The 17,689-nt window shown below is 44.8% G+C and overlaps 1 protein-coding gene across 3 annotated transcripts in view; it reads right to left on the bottom strand.

Moving 5' to 3' along the window:
• Positions 1 to 14,014, bottom strand: part of FDFT1 (farnesyl-diphosphate farnesyltransferase 1) — a 31,650-nt gene extending 17,636 nt beyond the window's left edge. Inside the window, exons 1-3 of one of the 3 annotated variants that reach the window (XM_045997291.1) lie at positions 13,722 to 14,014; positions 4,415 to 4,512; positions 3,287 to 3,470 (exon numbers count right to left, since the gene is read on the bottom strand). In XM_045997291.1, the coding sequence (XP_045853247.1) occupies positions 3,287 to 3,470; positions 4,415 to 4,512; positions 13,722 to 13,820 (381 nt within the window). In that variant the 5' untranslated portion in view covers positions 13,821 to 14,014. Of the gene's footprint in view, positions 1 to 3,286; positions 3,471 to 4,414; positions 4,863 to 13,648; positions 13,673 to 13,721 lie in introns of those variants that run through there. The other 2 variants (XM_045997292.1, XM_045997290.1) reach the window with 2 other exon arrangements.
• Positions 14,015 to 17,689: the final 3,675 nt, after the last annotated feature.

The raw sequence follows: 17,689 nt of genomic DNA, 5'->3' as shown, positions 1-17,689 counted from the left end.
GACAAGAGCACAAACGGAGGCCCACAAACCATTTTCAAGATTGCACAATTTGGGGGCGCCTGGGTGGCTCAGTGGGTTAAAGCCTCTGCCTTTCGCTCAGGTCATGATCCCAGGGTTCTGGGATCGAGCCCCGCATCAGGCTCTCTGCTTGGCAGGGAGCCTGCTTCCTCCTCTCTCTCTCTCTGCCTGCCTCTCTCCCTACTTGTGATCTCTATCTGTCAAATAAATAAATAAAATCTTTAAAAAAAAAAAAAAAAAAAAAAAAAAAAAAAAAAAAAAAAGATTGCAAAATTTGAAATTATCAGTCACACTAGTAACCTGTTAAATAGTATGCGCTATTCTCTTACTTTTACAAAGACCTTCACCACAACCTGAAGGACTCAGGTATGAGTTTAAATCTCCCTCAGGGCTTTGTTCCAAAAGGCAGCAGAGCAGAGACTGGTGATCCCCAGCTTCTGGTCTGCAGCCTGGCCCTCCCACTCCCAACTCTGTCTAGCACCCAGAAGGCCTAGGGGCAGGGTCACTGGTTCACGGTTCACCCTGGAGAAGACAGGCCTGAGGAAACAGACTGCAAACCCCGAAAGCAGGCTCAGGGAGTTGAGGGCAAGGAATTCCACATACCTGGAATATAATCTCGAAGGGGAGCTGCATAAGATCTGGGTAGGCACACTCCCATGGCACTGGGGACTCCTCACCCCTTTGAGTGGGGCCCTCTAAAGTGAGGGGCCTGGAGGGGCGGGTCCTTCTTACCTCAGTCTAAGAGCAGTCCTGTGTAAGTTAGGCCAAGTTAACTGTTCTGCCCTAGGACCTCGCCCGAAACTGATGGCACGCGTAACCCAAGGACACTGCTTTACCCTTCAAATTGTATATCTTGTCTCAAGGAGATGCTGGGATAGATCAGCAGGTGCGCAAAGCTTTCCCAATGAAAATAAGACACTATGATTTTCCATATATTCCTATCTCAATAGGAATGACAGGCTGAAAGGACCTCTGATTTGAACTTCCATCCTCACCAACACCTAGCTTCGTGTATTTCACATTCTTAAGGATATAAAAAGTCAACACCAGCAAAATAGTGATGCCATGCCTGTGCACTCTGCTCCCTTGTATTCTGGCAGAGCGACTTTCTGCTCTCCACAGGGGAGGCTCTGTTCTCTCACCCCACTACCCAACATAGGAAAGGATCGATTTAATGTTGAAATTTGTTTGAACAAACTGTTGTTTTCTCATTGGAATGCAATATTTATAAAGACCACTTTGGTTTTCTAAGCATACTGAAATATTATCTAAACATTTACTTGCTAAACCCCCCCAAATTATTCTGACATTCACACATTTTCATATTCTTTCATTTTGGCTGAGTAGATAGGGCTGCCTTGGTTTTTCAAATACTATGACATTTATCCCACAACTAGGAATTATGTAATAATTGTTATGAATCTACTCAATTCGAAAATAGTGTGGAAGGTTTTTTTGGTTTTTTCTTTTTTTTTTTTTATTTTTGGAGGCTGTAGTTAAAATAGCTAGAATATAACTTTTTTAAGTGAGAATACACATAGGACACCTGGGTGGCTGAGTCAGTTATGCGTCTGTCTTCAGCTCAGGTTGTGAGAGGTGTCCTAGGAGAGCCAAATCACTGGTACCTTCTCTAGGTGAGTGCTCTCATTCCCCACCTAATTATTCTTCACAGGTTCTTTTTTCCCTTTTCTTGTTTTCTACTATATTGTACTGTATCAGCTCGACATAATTACTCCTCACTGATTTCTTTTCTTTTGGTTTGAATTTTATTGTCTTTTATTTTTGTCTTTGATACCAAAGACATGCTCTCAGTAATCTGAAATAGCCCTTCCTCCAAAGGAGTCTCTCAAACATTCTTTTCTTTGGGGTGGATTATAGCCCTCCCCACTCAGGAATATAAATCTGTTTCAGTAGCAACAGCCACATGAGGACAATTCTTCCTCCCAAATTCTGGCAACTGTGTACAAAAGGAAGGGCTTCTTTGGTCTGTTAGAGAACATGAGACTTCACTAAATCAACCTTTTATTTATGTGATATGAAAGAAGCACTTATTTAGGGGCGCCTGGATGGCTCAGTGGGTTAAGCTACTGCCTTTGGCTCAGGTCATGATCTCAGGGTCCTGGGATCGAGCCCCACATCGGGCTCTCTGCTCAGCAGGGAGCCTGCTTCTCCCTCTTTCTCTGCCTGCCTCTCTGCCTACTTGTGTGTCTGTTAAATAAATAAATAAAATCTTAAAAAAAAAAAAAAAGAAAAGAAAAAGAAGCACTTATTTATGAGATAAGACATGCAAATTCCAGAAGAGACTTAGCCACATTTTCTAAAACCCAAGTTTTAATGACAACCCACTTTAGTCCAATGGAATGGAGTGAATACCTAATATTTATAGAATACTTAGTATATAGCAGGCTCTCCTCAAAGTACTTTATACCTATGAACTTATCAATCCTTGGAGCTCTTACTTGACAAATGTGGAAGCTGAGGCAGAAAATCTTGGGAACTTGTCTGGGATCACACAGCTGTAAGTGGCAGAGGATCAATCACCCTGCTCTTTGGTCCTCCCCCAAGCTGGACCGATCCTAAAGAGCATATCCACGCTACCAGGCTAAGGGTAACAGAAGCCAGCAGCCCTCTACACCTTGTGAGTGAGCCTGAGAATCCACATTTTACAACACTAGAATTAGAAATATATCTTTCCTTGGGCGCCTGGGTGGCTCAGTGGGTTAAAGCCGCTGCCTTAGGCTCAGGTCATGATCCCAGAGTCCTGGGATCAAGTCTCGCATTGGGCTCTCTGCTCAGCAGAGAGCCTGCTTCACCCTCTCTCTCTGGCTGCTTCTCTACTTGTGATCTCTGTCAAATAAATAAATCTTAAAAAAAAAAAAAAAAAAGGAAAAGAAATTATCTTTCCAAAGGAAGAAACACTGGACTTCTAGGCAACATACTGGTAACAGTAATAGTAGCTAATATCATTCTAACCCGTCTTGACTCTTTCAAACCTCACAACAATACTACGAGGTGGGTACTATTATTATCACTATAGATGGAGAAACTGAGGTTTACACAGGCCGCATCACTCCACACCAGTTAATAAGGGGAAGGGGTGGGATTCCAAACCAGGCAGCGTAGCTTCAGAGTTCTTAACCATCACATTAGATTACACTGCCCTCAGACTGCTGATTTTACAGTTCTCTACAGGGATGAGGGCTGGCTGACAATTACATCATCAGTTATACACACAACCATAGGCAGAAGAGATCTGTAATTCCACTACCGTTGGGAAGTCCTCTAGCACTTGTCGATCCTTCTCCTTGCTCTCCATATACCGCCAGTCTGGTTCATAAAGGTAGGAGTGAAAGTTGTGTAGCAGTGGAACCTTTTTTTCTATACTGATGGTCATGTCATCTTCCAGAGTGTCCAGGGCTCGGAGGACCAGATAAAATATGCATACCGCATGGCTATGAAAATGGAGGAACTATTAATATAATAGGACAAACATTCCAAGATATTTATTTCAAAATAACATGTCATTTATGCAAACCTACTAGGACCCTACCTCTAAAGAACTATGAAAGGATAGCCAAAGCTTTTTGTATACAATGAGACATCTTAGTTTTCCTTGCTTAGATGGGAGCAACGGACTTCATTGCTTTATTCATAAAAAACAAAACAAAAACTCTGCCAGCTAGATGTCACAACTACTCCCAGAATGAGTTACATTTAACGGACGTAGAACAACTGTACAAAGATCAACAGGCCAAGTGTTTACATGGAACTAGTATTTTTGTGGATAAAAAATAAAGTCAAAAGACGCAAGAACTTCTCAGTATAATTACTATCATACACAAAGGCAACTGGTCCAGGTTCTTGTAGGCAATCTGCCCATAAGCAACTTGGGCTGGTTCAGTCAGAGGAGTCCTAAATTTTGAGCACCAGGTGGGGTATAGAGATTACTTGAATAAAACTTAAAACAACAAAAAAAGCAACCCTATTAGAATTAACCCCATATACTAGAATTGCAAAGTAGCATAGTGAAGCCAAGAAAAATTCATGACCTACTCAGAGAACTCAGAGTTCAGCTGCCAGGACTAAAAAAGAGTCAATAAACACCACCATCCCCCACCCCCCCTTCCTCCCCGCTTCCCTGAAAGAGCTGGGCCCACAGGGACACTATTAGATGGCAAAGTGCCTGGAAGGGCATTCTAAAGTAAATACATGGGTGTTCCAACCAGAACATTTCCTTCACTCTGGTGGGGCACGCTCTAGATGAGACATAAGCAGACACTACAACACTAGGGGCTGTCAGAAAGTAGCCTTGAGTGGCTCAAAGTCCCAGACTAGCTCAAAGTCCCCAGGAAAATCACTCCTCCCCCACGTGAAAAGGAGCTGTGTGGCCACTCACCGCATTTCCCCATCCAGTGCCTCAATGACAGCTGCAAAACTGCGACTGGTCTGATTGAGATACTTGTAGCAAGTTTTCAGGCTGCTGCTCAGCGAGTCCTGGGGACAGAGAAGACACACTGAGGTGGGAGATGCGGAGGAGCAGGAGTGGGACTGGGGCCGGCGGCAGGCTGCCGGCGGGGTCCGCAGCCGGCCGCAGACGCCCTCCCCCCGCAGCCAGTCCTTGGAGGGCCAGGCGGCGGGAGACAAGGGGCAGCCGCGCGGCGGGGAGCCGGCGCCCGTGCCTGTGCCCCGGGGTGCCGCGGCCGGACTCAGCACAAAGGTCCGCTTGAACAGGGACATGGCCTTGGTGCTGCAGGCAGCCACGGCCATGGGAATCCTAGGGCCCGAACAGAGTTTTTCCTCCATAGACCCGAGTGGGGCTGGGAGGCGCCCCCGAGGGGCGGGGCGGGATCTCCCTCCACCCCACAGGCCTGTGACTGGCCGGGCCCCGCCCTCCCGGGGACGAGGTCAACCCCGCCCCCCCTTCCCCCGCTTGCCACCCCTTCACCACCGGTGCTTCCCTCCAACTCTTCCCCTTGTCCCCGGAACCCAAGGCAGCTGGCGAAGCCCAGTCCACTTTGAGAAGCTGGCTCTTCCTTCTGGTGCCAGAATCTTTCCTTCACCAAACTGGAGTCGGGCTCCTCCGAACCCTCGACTCTTGTACTTCTGTGTCTACCCCGCCATGGCTCAATTTTAGCAAGAATCCTGCTACTGATAACCCCGACCCACCGGCAGGGTTCCTCAGTCCCCGTCATCTCATCACCCTGGTCTGCCTCTGGCAAGAATCCCACTAGGTTAGTTCGTGTTGTGAGAACGTCCCTCACCCCAGATGCTCCATCTTCATCTTTTCCATCTACCGACCCCTCCACTCTGCTCCTTGGCTAGAAATTCCCACTTTTCCTTGTATTCAGAATTGAGCCCAGTTTTTTTTTTTTTTTAAGATTTATTTATTTATTTGACAGAGATCACAAGTAGGCAGAGAGGCAGGCAGAGAGAGAGGAGGAAACAGACGCACTGCATAGCAGAGAGTCCCATGCGGACTGGATCCCCGGACTCCGGGATCATGACCAGAGCGGAAGGCAGAGGCTTTAACCCATTGAGCCACCCAGGCGCCCAGAATTGAGTCCAGTTCTATACTGAGGTCTCTTTTCTTCTCTTTTCTATACTGAGTCATTGCAATGACTGTTCTGAAGAAACTGTTTTTACTGCTTTAACTACTGTCCACCTCTGGCTTTGTTAAACGTCTTCTATCCTCTGGAAAGATATTACTTTTAAGATTTCTGATCCTCTTTGTCTTTCAAATTACTAAATTGTAATAAGCTGCTTCCTGAACTTTACTCTTCCCTAAGGAAAACAAGAATCTTTTTTTTTTTTAAGATTTATTTATTTATTTGACAGATCACAAGTAGGCAGAGAGGTAGGCAGAGATAAGGAAGCATGCTCCCTGCTGAGCAGAGTGCCCAATGTGTGGCTCGATCCCAGGACCCTGAGACCATGACCTGAGCTGAAGGCAGAGGCTTTAACCCACTGAGCCACCTAGGCGGCCCCAACAAGAATCGTTTTTTCCAGGAAAAAAACAACAACCATAGTTTCAAAGCAAGCACAGCTGAAAGAATTGCTGTGTGTTTTATACAGACTTTAATTTTAGAGCTGTTTTAGGTTCAGAGGAAAACTGAGTGCAAAGTACAGAGTTCTTGTGTATCCCACCAACCCCTGGTCTCCCTCCCTCTCTTTTTTAGAGAAAGAAAACATTTGAAATCTCTAACAGGGGAGTGGTTAAAAATACACCTAATGCAATAGCCACTGGTGGGAAATACCACAGTCACTTTGGAATGTTAACAGTGAATCCTGAACCCTAGTGGGACCATGTTCTTTTTTATGTGTATTATTTCCTCAATTTCCTATCATGGATGCATATCATATTAACAAGAGTAAAGCTTAAAAAAAATTACATAATCATGAGAATTTCATTTTCTTGCCATGTTCAATAAAAAATGATTAATAAAAATTAATGTTTACTGGGCACCATGTTAGTAAAATCATTTCATGCAGTTGTCTGGCATACAAATATACTCAGTGAAGGTTTGATGAATGAATGAATATGTTCAGAGTATTTATATATTTATTTTTAAAAGATTCTCTTTTAGTTATTTGACAGAGAGAGGGTGCACAAGTAGGGGAAATGGCTGAGGAAGAGGGAGAAACAGACTCCCACTGAGCGGGGAGCCTCCATATTGGCCTAGGATCATGACCTGAGTCCAAGGCAGACGTTTAACCAATGGAGCCACCCAGGTGCCCCCCACCCCCAACCTCCACTGAGAGTGTTTAAAAACCCTTCACCAACTCCTTCCCTCTCAGGCTTTGCAGTCAAGTCAAAGAAACAGAATAACAGCTACTACTGAGCTCTATGGCAGCTCTTCACAGAAACTGTTGTTACCAGGCCACAATGATTCCTTTCACTGCACTGCCAAATGTTTTAATCCTCAACTACAACTTATGGTTTAGGGGCTGACATCTAACCATGAGCTCCTATAAAAGCTGGACAGGTTTTTGAAGAGCAACAACATTAAAGAATACTACCCTTCCTATCAGCACACCTCCTCCACTCTTAAATTCAGCAAGATCAATAAATCCCTTCCCAGTCTCCTTCCCTCATCATTCTTCTTCCTGTCACCTATTTGCTTCAGTTCCTCACTCCATACAATAATTTCCTCAAATTATCAAGAAGGTTCAGGAAGCTATAACTATTAAGTACCGGAGAACTCGACTCACCATGAAAATTTCCACTGCTTGATTCCCATGGGCTGGCAGGAAGGAGAGGGTGGAAAAAAGACTAGAGTGAACAGCTGCCTGTCTCTAGAGCCTCCTGATGTTTTCCACTGCTGTCTGACGTCAAGTACGCTCCCAAGAACTCTCAAGTGAGAGGGGATGAAAGGCATTTGGAGGAAGAGTGTGCAGTGGCTAGAAGTGTGAGACCAAACTCCCAAGGCTAGGACTCCCAGGAAAAGTCCACACGTGAACAGCTACCAACCATTCCCACAGCTTTCCTTCAGACTTGAACACAGATTCCTCAGAATGGGGAGAAACCCCACAAATTTAACCAAATTTATGTAACAGTAAGGTTAATAACTACCATTTACTGGGCAGCTACTGCATGTTAAGCACAATACAAATATTACTTTTTATCCTTACAAAATCCTATAAGGATGATATTACAGACCTATATCCACTTTCATTCAAACTTCGTGACCAGTGTGTAGCAGAATTCAGAATTTTTAGTGCTTCAAAAAATAGGCAGTAAGATGCATATACAGCCCCAATTGCTATGGAGTAATATCCCATAATTAATTGTTAATATTTCTTCAGCAAAACGTTCAAGTATTTATTTTTTTAAATTATTTTATTTATTTATTTGACAGAGATTATGAGTAGGCAGAGAGGCAGGCAGAGAGGAGGAGGAAGCAAGCTCCCTGCCGAGCAGAGAGCCCGATGCGGGGCTCGATCCCAGGACCCTGAGATCATGACCTGAGCCGTAGGCAGAGGCTTTAACCCACTGAGCCACCCAGGTGCCCCAAAACATTCAATATTTATACTAAGCCAGAGTCACTTCAATTAGGGGCAGTTTTGCTGCCAAATGACTTTGAGCCAGATTTATGAAAACATTTCTCATCTTCAGACCATTTCCGAGTTGGAAAATTGTGTTTCAGGGACTGCAATCAGTATCTCTGTTTTATAGATGAAGAAACCGTTACCTGGACGTTAAGTTATCAAAAGTTATTTGGCTAAGAGTCAGGATTTAGACTTAATAGAGGCCAGAAATGCATGATTACAAAACACCTGCTTTTTCCATGATGTGCCCTCTGGGTGATCACACCAGCATGCCCCTATTTATGGATAGGTTCCTAAAAACTCAGTAGAAATCAAGTTTACTGAACCCTGAATACCTACAGACAAATCCTTCTGTGATAGAAGTAGTCAGCCATCAATATCTGCTAAGTACACATTTCCCCCCAGTTTCTTTGTTACATAAGAGAGAACTAAGGGGGCACCTGAGTGGCTCAGCTGGTTTTAAGTCTCTGCCTTCAGCTCAGGTCACGATCGAAGGGTACTAGGATAGAGCCCTGCATGGAGCCTGGCATCAAGCTCCTTTCTCAAGGGGGAGTCTGCTTCTCCTGTTTCCCCCTACTTCCCCTGCTCACTCTCTCAAATAAGCAAAATATTGGGAGAGAGAGAAACTAAGATCATGTTAAGCAAAAGAAAATGTGTGAACCTATGTTTCCTCTATGCAACCATTTTCTTTTTTAATGACTCTTAGGGTTTTTAGGACTCAGAAAAACTGTGAGCAACAAAACAAATAATACTGTACTGTACTGTTCATCAGATCTTAGATCTAGAAGAGTCTCACTTAAAAAAAAAAAAAATCAAGAGATTATAGTGTGGAAAGTCTTCTATCCCTTACCACTTCAGTTTCTAGGGGTAACCAACGCTACCCTTTTCTCCAACAGTCTTATTTTATAGAGAGGAGAATGAGTCAGAGAAGTCAAGTCTCTGGACCCAAATCACAACCCTATAAATTGTGTATCCTGACTTTAGACACTCAGATCCTTTGCCCTGCTATTATTTTTCCTTGTAGTATTTACCTCCACCCGAAATGTTATATACAGTAAACTCTTGAACAATGTGGGGATAAGGGGCATGGACCCCTGCAGAGCCCAAAATCTGCATATAACTTTTGACTTCCCCAAAACTTAACTACTTATAGCCTACTATGACCAAAAGCCTTACCGATAACATAAACAGTAGATTAACACACAGTTTTTTTTGTATGTTATATAATGATGTATTCTTACAATAAAACTTAAGAAAAGAGAAAATACATTTACAGTGCCATATTGTACTTAGCGGGGAAAAAAAAAAACCATGTATAAGTAAATTCACACAGTTTAAAGTCGTGTTGTTCCAGGGTCAATTGTACAATTGTACTTGCTTTTTTTTTTTTTTTTTTTTTTTTTTAAATCTTGTCTTCCTTTAGAATGTAAGTAAGGTTCATGAAAGCAAGGTCTTGCCTATCTTGTTCACTCTTTTATCTCCGGCACCTAGGACGGTATCTGCCATGCATTTGGTGGTCACGTATTTGTTCAAGAAAGGAAAGAAGGAAGGAAGATAATATACACCAGGTTGGGAAGGGAAGAAAGGAACTAGGAATTAAAGGGTGTCTGTGATGTGCCAGGAGCACGTGTGATGGTGCTGGGATCTGATCAGTGATCTGGAGCCAGTCAAACCTGAGCTCTTCATTGCAGACAGCCTCCAAACAGGGAGCATGGAGGTTGTCAGACTAGCCTGGGTAGGCATCCTAGAACGACTACCTGAACAAGTTATCTGATTTTATGCCACTGTTTGCTAATCTGTAAAAGAAGTGTAATAATAGTGCTTGTCACTTTAGGGTTGTTGTCAAGATTGACGAAGTGTGCTGAGTTACAAAAGGGCCACAAAAGTTTGTGGCTCTTCCCATCAAGGGATGGGGGGGTCTCTTTCTCTCTCTGTCTCCCTGCATGGGGGTTCCCTTGTGACTTTTTTTGGCCAATAAGACAGCAGTAAATGTGACTCATGCAAAGGCTTGAAGACACCAGGGCTAGCCTGTGGATGATGAAACAAAGAAACACGTCTTTCCTTGCCACTCCAGCCTACAGTCTGCCAAATACCAGACTGTCCAGCCACAACCCGGCCAGCCAGCTGAGCAAGCCCAGAAGAAATCAACCAAACTGGCCCAGACCATAGAACTCCCCAGCTCTCCCAGGAAAACTGTGAACTCAAGTTGTTGGTATTTTAAGTCACTCAATTCTTTGTTTGTTTTTCTAATTATGGAAAAATATACAGAACATAAAATTTGCCACCTTAACCACTTTTTTTTTTTTTTAAGATTTATTTATTTGACAGAGAGAAATCACAAGAGAGGCAGGCAGAGAGAGAGGAAGGGAAGCAGGCTCTCCGCTGAGCAGAGAGCCCGATGTGGGACTCGATCCCAGGACCCCGAGATCATGACCTGAGCTGAAAGCAGCGGCTTAACCCACTGAGCCACCCAGGGGCCCATCACCTTAACCACTTTTAAGTGTGCAGTTCAGCAGTGTTAAATATATTCACAATGTTATAAACCCAATCTCCAGAATTAAGTCACTCAGTTTCAGCATGGTTTGTTATTCAATGAAAGTTAACTGACACACTGGAGATAAAAGACTTGAAGAGCTTAGCATAGGGCCTGGCAAACATAAAAACTCAATAAACGCTATTATTATTAGGACACTGTTATTATCATTATTAATTTTATTAGTCTTACTCACAATATAATTTCTTCCTAATCCCACTCACTTATCAAATTTGTGTTCCAAAAATGTTGCTTTCATCAAGTCACAGTTCTATTCTTAACCATTACCTGCTTCACTGATTAGACACCTCAGCTCTTGGACTCCCACATGCCCTCAATGAATTTCATGCTTCTAGCTTGTATTCTTCAATTTCAGGTTGCTTTTCTCTTCACTCCATACATGCTCAGTCATGCTCAGTCCTCTATGACTTGCTCAGGGCATGCTCAGTCCTCTATAACTTGGCCCACCGTTTTTTCAACTGAGGCGGCTCCCCCAACTAAATTAAATCCATAACTTACAAAGCACTTTTCCTGTGTTTTCTAAAATCATTTCACTTGGAGACATTTCTCATTTCACTAAAATTTTCTGAAATCAAAGTGTACTTAAGATTACTTGGCACTGGGGCGCCTGGGTGGCTAAGTGGGTTAAGCCTCTCTTCCGCTCGGGTCATGGTCTCAGGGTCTATTTGCTTGAAATATTTTATAATTAAAATATACTTTTCAAAGTGAAAGCCGTCTTATACAGCATCCGTAAGAAAGAAATTTTAAGTTCTGAAATGACCAGGTCACACTGAAAGAGTACCATTCAACTGTGAACACTAGACTTTAAAAGGAGACGCCAGGTTGGTAAATGATCTGGAAAGAGTAACAGATAATGATAACTAAAGGAAGAACATAGAACGTTTGGCTTGAATATCAGTATTCTCAGAGAGAACATGAGAGTTCTCTTAAAATATGGCAAGTGCTGTATTACAAAACAAGGATTGGACTCTGGTTCCAGAGGAAGAACAGAGTAAAAAAAGGTCAGCTTACTGTAAGGTAACACTTTCTAAAATCCAAAACTGTCTGCGGACGGAGTGGGCAAGTCTCCAGAGGCAGTGAACTACCTGTCTGAGGAAGTGTTCAGGAGACTGTATAAACTGGATTACAAAGCAGTGACTATTTTAGGTCACAGGTCCCTGGAAGAATATGATGACAGTAGACACTGTTCTCTCCTCAAAACACACAAATGTGCAGTAACATAAATACGTGCAAACAATTTCAAGAAAGCTCCAAAAACTCTTAGTAAGAATCTCTGATTAAACATCTATTGAGCAAGGCACAGGAGCAATGTTTAGTTGTAATTCCTTTAGGCATCCCCCCAAAAATGAATCCCCTATTCCAGCCAGCAGTGAGCTTTCCCTACTGGAAATTTCCTTATGGCATTTACTATATTCTGCCACAGTTATTTAAGTTTCGCTTGTTTAAAAAGCTAGAGGTTTCTTGAGGGTAGTGCACCCACCTTTTATTCATTAATTCACTAAAGGGACATCGAACAGGATTCCTATATCCAAATAGCTTAAAAATCCAGAATCAAATATAGAATCTTAAATTCAAAAGGGATTTGGGGATCATAAAACCAATACACAAATAACCACAATACAAGACTATAGGACTGTTACAAAGTAGTACCGGAGAAAATGGTGGAGGGAGTTTCACAGGTAACTTTTTATGGTGCCTACCTGAATTTTCTATTAACAATCATAATGTTTTATTTACTTGACAAGATGGTGAGCTCTTTGTAGGTCTTATTTGTCTATACATGCCATCCTGCCACGGTCCAAACAGCATAACATCTAGCACGGAACAGGTGTCCAAAAATCTCCACTGAATGGTGAATGGAGGTGGCATTCACTGAAGCTAGACCTTGAAGATGAGAAGGATCCCAAGTTATGAGGGAAAGAGAAGAATTTTCTGATGGGAAATTAAAGTGGTTTAATAAAGGACACCAATTAAGAGTATATTTAAACAAAGAATAGTCTTTGTGATGTTCCCATCAGAGAAAAGAATTTTAAAGTTTTTTTTTTAAAGTTTTTTTTTTTTTTTTAATTTGACAGAGAGAGATCACAAGTAGGCAGAGGGGCAAGCAGAGAGAGAGAGAGAGAGGAGGAAGCAGGCTCCCCGCCAACCAGAGAGCCCGACGTGGGACTCGATCCCAGGACCCTGGGATCATGACCCGAGCCGAAGGCAGAGGCCCAAACCACTGAGCCACCCAGGCGCCCCAAGATTTTTAAAGTTTTGATATAACCCACGAATTTGGCTGAATGTGTCTATTCATTCAATAATCACTTAAGAATCATTTTCTTGTTGTAACAGATACCTCTGTAAGCATTCATTCAGCAAAGGACACAAGAATGAGGCAGATGAAATGTAAGTAAATAAAACCAAGTCTGGCCTTCAAGCGACCAACAATGTTGCTAATCGACAGAATACAGGTAACTAATAAGAACTTGGAAGGGTAAACATGTGTTATTAAAAAAACGGAGACGCACTGAGAAATTGGGATTGATCAGACTGCAGGACAGTGAGGCAAGCTTTTGGAAGAGGTGTAACCGAAAACTGAAAGATGAGCAAGGAAGGTTTCATTCCCGAAAAGGTATTGGGGCAATATTTGCATAGTTCATTCCCTTCATGATATGCTCTCATACGTCCTCTCCCACTAAATCTACCCGTGTGATCTCAATTTTGCAACCACCTATTAAGGCACTGATAAACATCCATGCTCAAGGCCAGAAGGTCAGAAGAAAAAATACCTGACAACCTATGCCTGGAAAGAACAGAAACATTTTAAGCATCAAGACGATCACCTGAGGGGAGGGCGAGGAAGGGAAGAGAAGGCCTGCCAAAGGGATGTCGGACAGCTGGGCCGGATTTAGGGTAAGGGAAGCGGAACCAGACTGGGCGGGTGGGGCAACCAGAAGGGGTGGGTGTCTGCTACCTCTAGGGTAGGAGGGCGCCAGAGGCTTCCGGCACCCGCTCGCCGCGCCCCTCGCCCTCCATTGTGGGGCTTACCGGCCAGGCTCTACGCCCGGGGACCGCGCGCAGTCGCCCCGCCCTAGCCAGGATGCAAGGATGCTCGTCCCACCTGGTCCATCTTGGGTATCACCTTCCGCCGGCCGCCCATCTTGAAGCGCAGGAGGTTGTAGAACTCCTCGGGGTGCCCCAAGCACTTCACGAACTCCATGCTGTTAGCAGGCGGCCGGCTGCCGGGGCCGGGTGCTCAATTCCTGTGCAGCCCTGGAGGACACCCGCAGGAACCCAGTGGATTAAACCCAAGAGGCGCGACGGCTGGGGCGGAGCAGAGGCGGGCCCAAGCGGACGCCACGCCCACTCCCCCGCCCACCTCAACGGTCTCTGGCTCTCGCGCCACTTCTCGTGGGCTCACGGGATGGGCTGACGGGCTCTGACTAGCTAGGACCGCTCGCACGAGGAAGACGCTGGCCAATCGGCGGCAGGATGAGGCTGGCGTGACGACCATACCCTGTACGCCCATTGGAGAAGAGAAAATGACGGTAGAGCGGGATTGGTGCTTCTACGGGGGTGGGCGTTTTCCTCCGCTTCCCCTGTGTAGCAGTTGGGAGTCCAAACCCGGACCCGACGCCGTAATGTGTGTGCAGTGGGTCCCGCCCCGTTGTGCGTGGGCTTTTGGCGAGAGCCCAGCAGGTGAGTTCGCGAGGGTTTTGTCAGTAGTCCCTTCACGTGTGTAGTCGTGTTTGTCCTGCGGCCAGATAGTTCTTCAGTGACGCACCCCTCCTGTACAGTTGGTGCGAGGCTGCGGACCCTTTAAAAGCCGGGAGGGCCCCGCCACCGAGTTGTCGGCGTCAACCAGCAACACTGGAGCAACGGTCCTCCGCGCGGCTCTTACAGCCGCAGAGGGCAGCGGGCACCTGCTGCCGCAGTAACACCCGTCCTTTTCCTGCTTCACAACCCTCAAGGCTTTTCCCCTCTCTGGGCGAAGTTACCTCACCCCTAGAATTTAAACTCTAGGACCTCTTTCAATGTGTTGAAGCCCACGTCATCCCCAAAATGGATCTGAAGCGTTTCTACCCCTGTGTAATGAGTGTATGATACGGAAATTTATATCTCCATCCTTTTTTTTGGTTTTTAGTTTCGTTTGTTTTTTAATTTGAGAGCGCGGGCGAGCAAACGGAGAAGCGGACTCCTGGCAGAGCCGGGATTCTCCACCCGCCAACCCCCACTGGAGCGGGATCTTCCCACCCACGTTCACTGCTAATTCCCAATTCCGTTCTAGTTTTCTCCCATAGTATTTATCACGTGCTAATATAATACAAAATGTACTCGTGATATTCAGTGTCGGTTTCTTCTTGCTAGAGCGTAAGCTCAATGATTGACATCTTTATTTTGTTCACTAACATATCCCCAAGCATCTAGAACAGTGCCTGGCACATACCAGGGGCACAGTGAGTATTTATTTACCGAACTGACCTGTACTTCCTCCTCTTTGATGTCCTCCAAAGTTATGATGTCCATAAGTGAAATCTCTCCCCCACTGAAACTGCTTCTTCGGATAATGGCACTAACCGCGTCCCAGCTGCCTAATTATCAAATCCTGCTGTCATCCCTAACTCCCTTCTCTATCTACACCTGCCCCCTTTGAAATCATTCATCAAGTCTATGGAGCCTAAGAACCAAACCTCTTTCGTCTTAATCTCTCCTCTCTGATCCATCTTGGTTTAAGCCCCATCTTCTCTCCCAAACTATTTTTCCAGTCCACTTCCAACTCTCTTCATGCATTCCCATGTGACAACTTGAGTAATTTATCTAAAACACACACTTGATTATATTGGGACTGTACTGGAACTTTTTAAAAGATTGTATTTATTTACTTGAGAGAGACAGGAAAGAAGTGCTAGAGCACAGAGGGAGAGGGAGACTCCCCACTGACCAGGAAGCAGGATGTGAGGCTCCATCCCAGGACCCTGGGATCATGACCTCAACAGAAGGCAGTTTAACTGACTAAGCCACCCAGGCACCCCTAAACTGGAACTTTCAGAGCACACTTATATCCTCCCCACCCCACACACTATTTTTTCTCTAACCTACGAAAACACTTTTTTTTTTTTTTTTTTTTTGAAGATTTGACAGAGAGACAGCGAGAGAGGAGACACCAGCAGAGGGAGTAGGAAAGGGAGAAGTAGGCTTCCCACTGAGCCGGGAGCCAGAAATGGGTCTCGAACCCAGGACCCTGGGATCATGACCTGCGCCAAAGGCAGCCACTTAACGACTGAGCCACCCAGCTGCCCCCCTACTGACTTTTAACACTTTTGGTAATAAGCCAACCCCTCCTGTTCGTGTAGGGGTTTTCTTATATTTTTCCTCCTTGTGTTCCCAGACCCAGCATTTAAGAGGCATGTCAGAAATACTTGCTGAATGGCTAGGGCCACTGAAGCCAAACATTAAATATCAAGTTTTTCACTGTATCAATTATCACAAAACACAAGTCCAGGAGATAAATCTTTCCCCTAGAATCTGTTGAGTACAAATCTCACCTCTCCTTACTTCTGAATGAAACTTGTATCTATGTATCCCATCCCTCTCCTGTAATTCTACCAAGCAAAAGATCTCTCCTTCCATCCAGAAGGCACATGGACAATCTGAGTAATTCCCACTATTCCCCACACACCCCCATTACCTCTTTTCTAGCTCCCTCATTCACTTCACTTATGCCTCCTTTTCCTCCCTCCTTTTGGGACTAACTGAAACTTTCTGAGCACCTCCTGCCATGATGGATAAAATCTCAGAAGGGAGCACAGCAGCTGTGTTTTCACTCAGCTGTCCACATTTGTTTCTACATTTCTTCCACACAGAACCCGGTCCGTATACTTCCGCTCTAATTCTGATGGTCCCAACAACAACCCCTACAACTCAGCAGCTAGCTGCTCTATTTCCCCCACTCTATAGACTTTATTAAATCCCTGAAATCAGAAGAAGTCTGCTCCTGAAAGGATGGAGCAGGTGTGAAAGTTATTCTTCCATGTTCTGTTCTGTAAACTTGAATCTTCTGATATCTGCAACTTAATAAAATTTTTCAATAGTAAATATTCTCATTCACCCTCTGGCCTTCTACCATTCTTACCCTGACCACCTTTAACTAGGGGTTCATACAGCATCTGTATCACTGGATTTGATCCTCGGCTACTGGATCGTGCAGGAGAAAGTTGGGAGGTGAAGCAGTCTAGCCTGGATCCCCAGTGTGACTCTATAACCCTTCCCTGGAACCCTAAGCGGCTCTAAATTCCCAGGACAGCTGTTACAAACCTTCCCCTTCCTCCTTTGTGCTTCAAAAAACCTCACCTTCAGCGAATTTTCTCTGGATCTATTTTTGTCTTCCTGTGCTTGCCCAGTTATCTTGGTGGCGCTGGCATGCTCTCACCCTCCTACTGTTTGCTCTCAACACCTCATATACAAATCCTCACGTTATAACCACCCTTTAATAAGTGATTCTCCTCCCTGACCACCTCTTTCTAATTTCATTCAGGATTCGCCATCTTGAAGGGCAGAACACCCTCACCGCTCCTATTTCCTCAGCTCCCATGCAGGTCTCAGCCCCTTCAGACTTGGCAGCCGCTCTGCACAAATTACTCTCTTGGAGGTGATCATGACCTCAAATGTGATCAACTGACAAATCCAAAAGCCTCTTCTCATTACATTTGATCTTTCATTGACTGGCTTCTCTTTCTGCTCTTCCCACTTAAGCACAAGACTTTCTCTATGGTTCTACAGTGATTGCCATCTTTTCTCATGCCACGTGATGGTCCTTGTTAACCTTCTCTCACTGACCATCCCACTATGAGGAACGCTCCCAAATCTGTGCCTCCCAGCCTATGTCATAACTATGCTCTCCCTCCAGCTGGGGTGCCGCACAGGTCCCTTCAGCTCAACATGCCTCACATCTGATCACCTTCCCCCACAGAACCTGCTTGGCTCCTGGCTAACTTCCCCTGTCAGTCAGCAGCTGGCCTCCTCTAGTGTGAGTGCCAGGCCTGACTATCTTCGGCTTCCCGACTCCCAGCTCACCCAGGAGCCTGACCC

The sequence above is a fragment of the Meles meles genome, chromosome 2, assembly GCF_922984935.1.
Source record: "Meles meles chromosome 2, mMelMel3.1 paternal haplotype, whole genome shotgun sequence".
Taxonomy (NCBI): Eukaryota; Metazoa; Chordata; class Mammalia; order Carnivora; family Mustelidae; genus Meles; species Meles meles.
The sequence above is the reverse complement of the archived record's forward strand: the minus strand, read 5'-3'. Positions and strand labels throughout refer to the sequence as shown.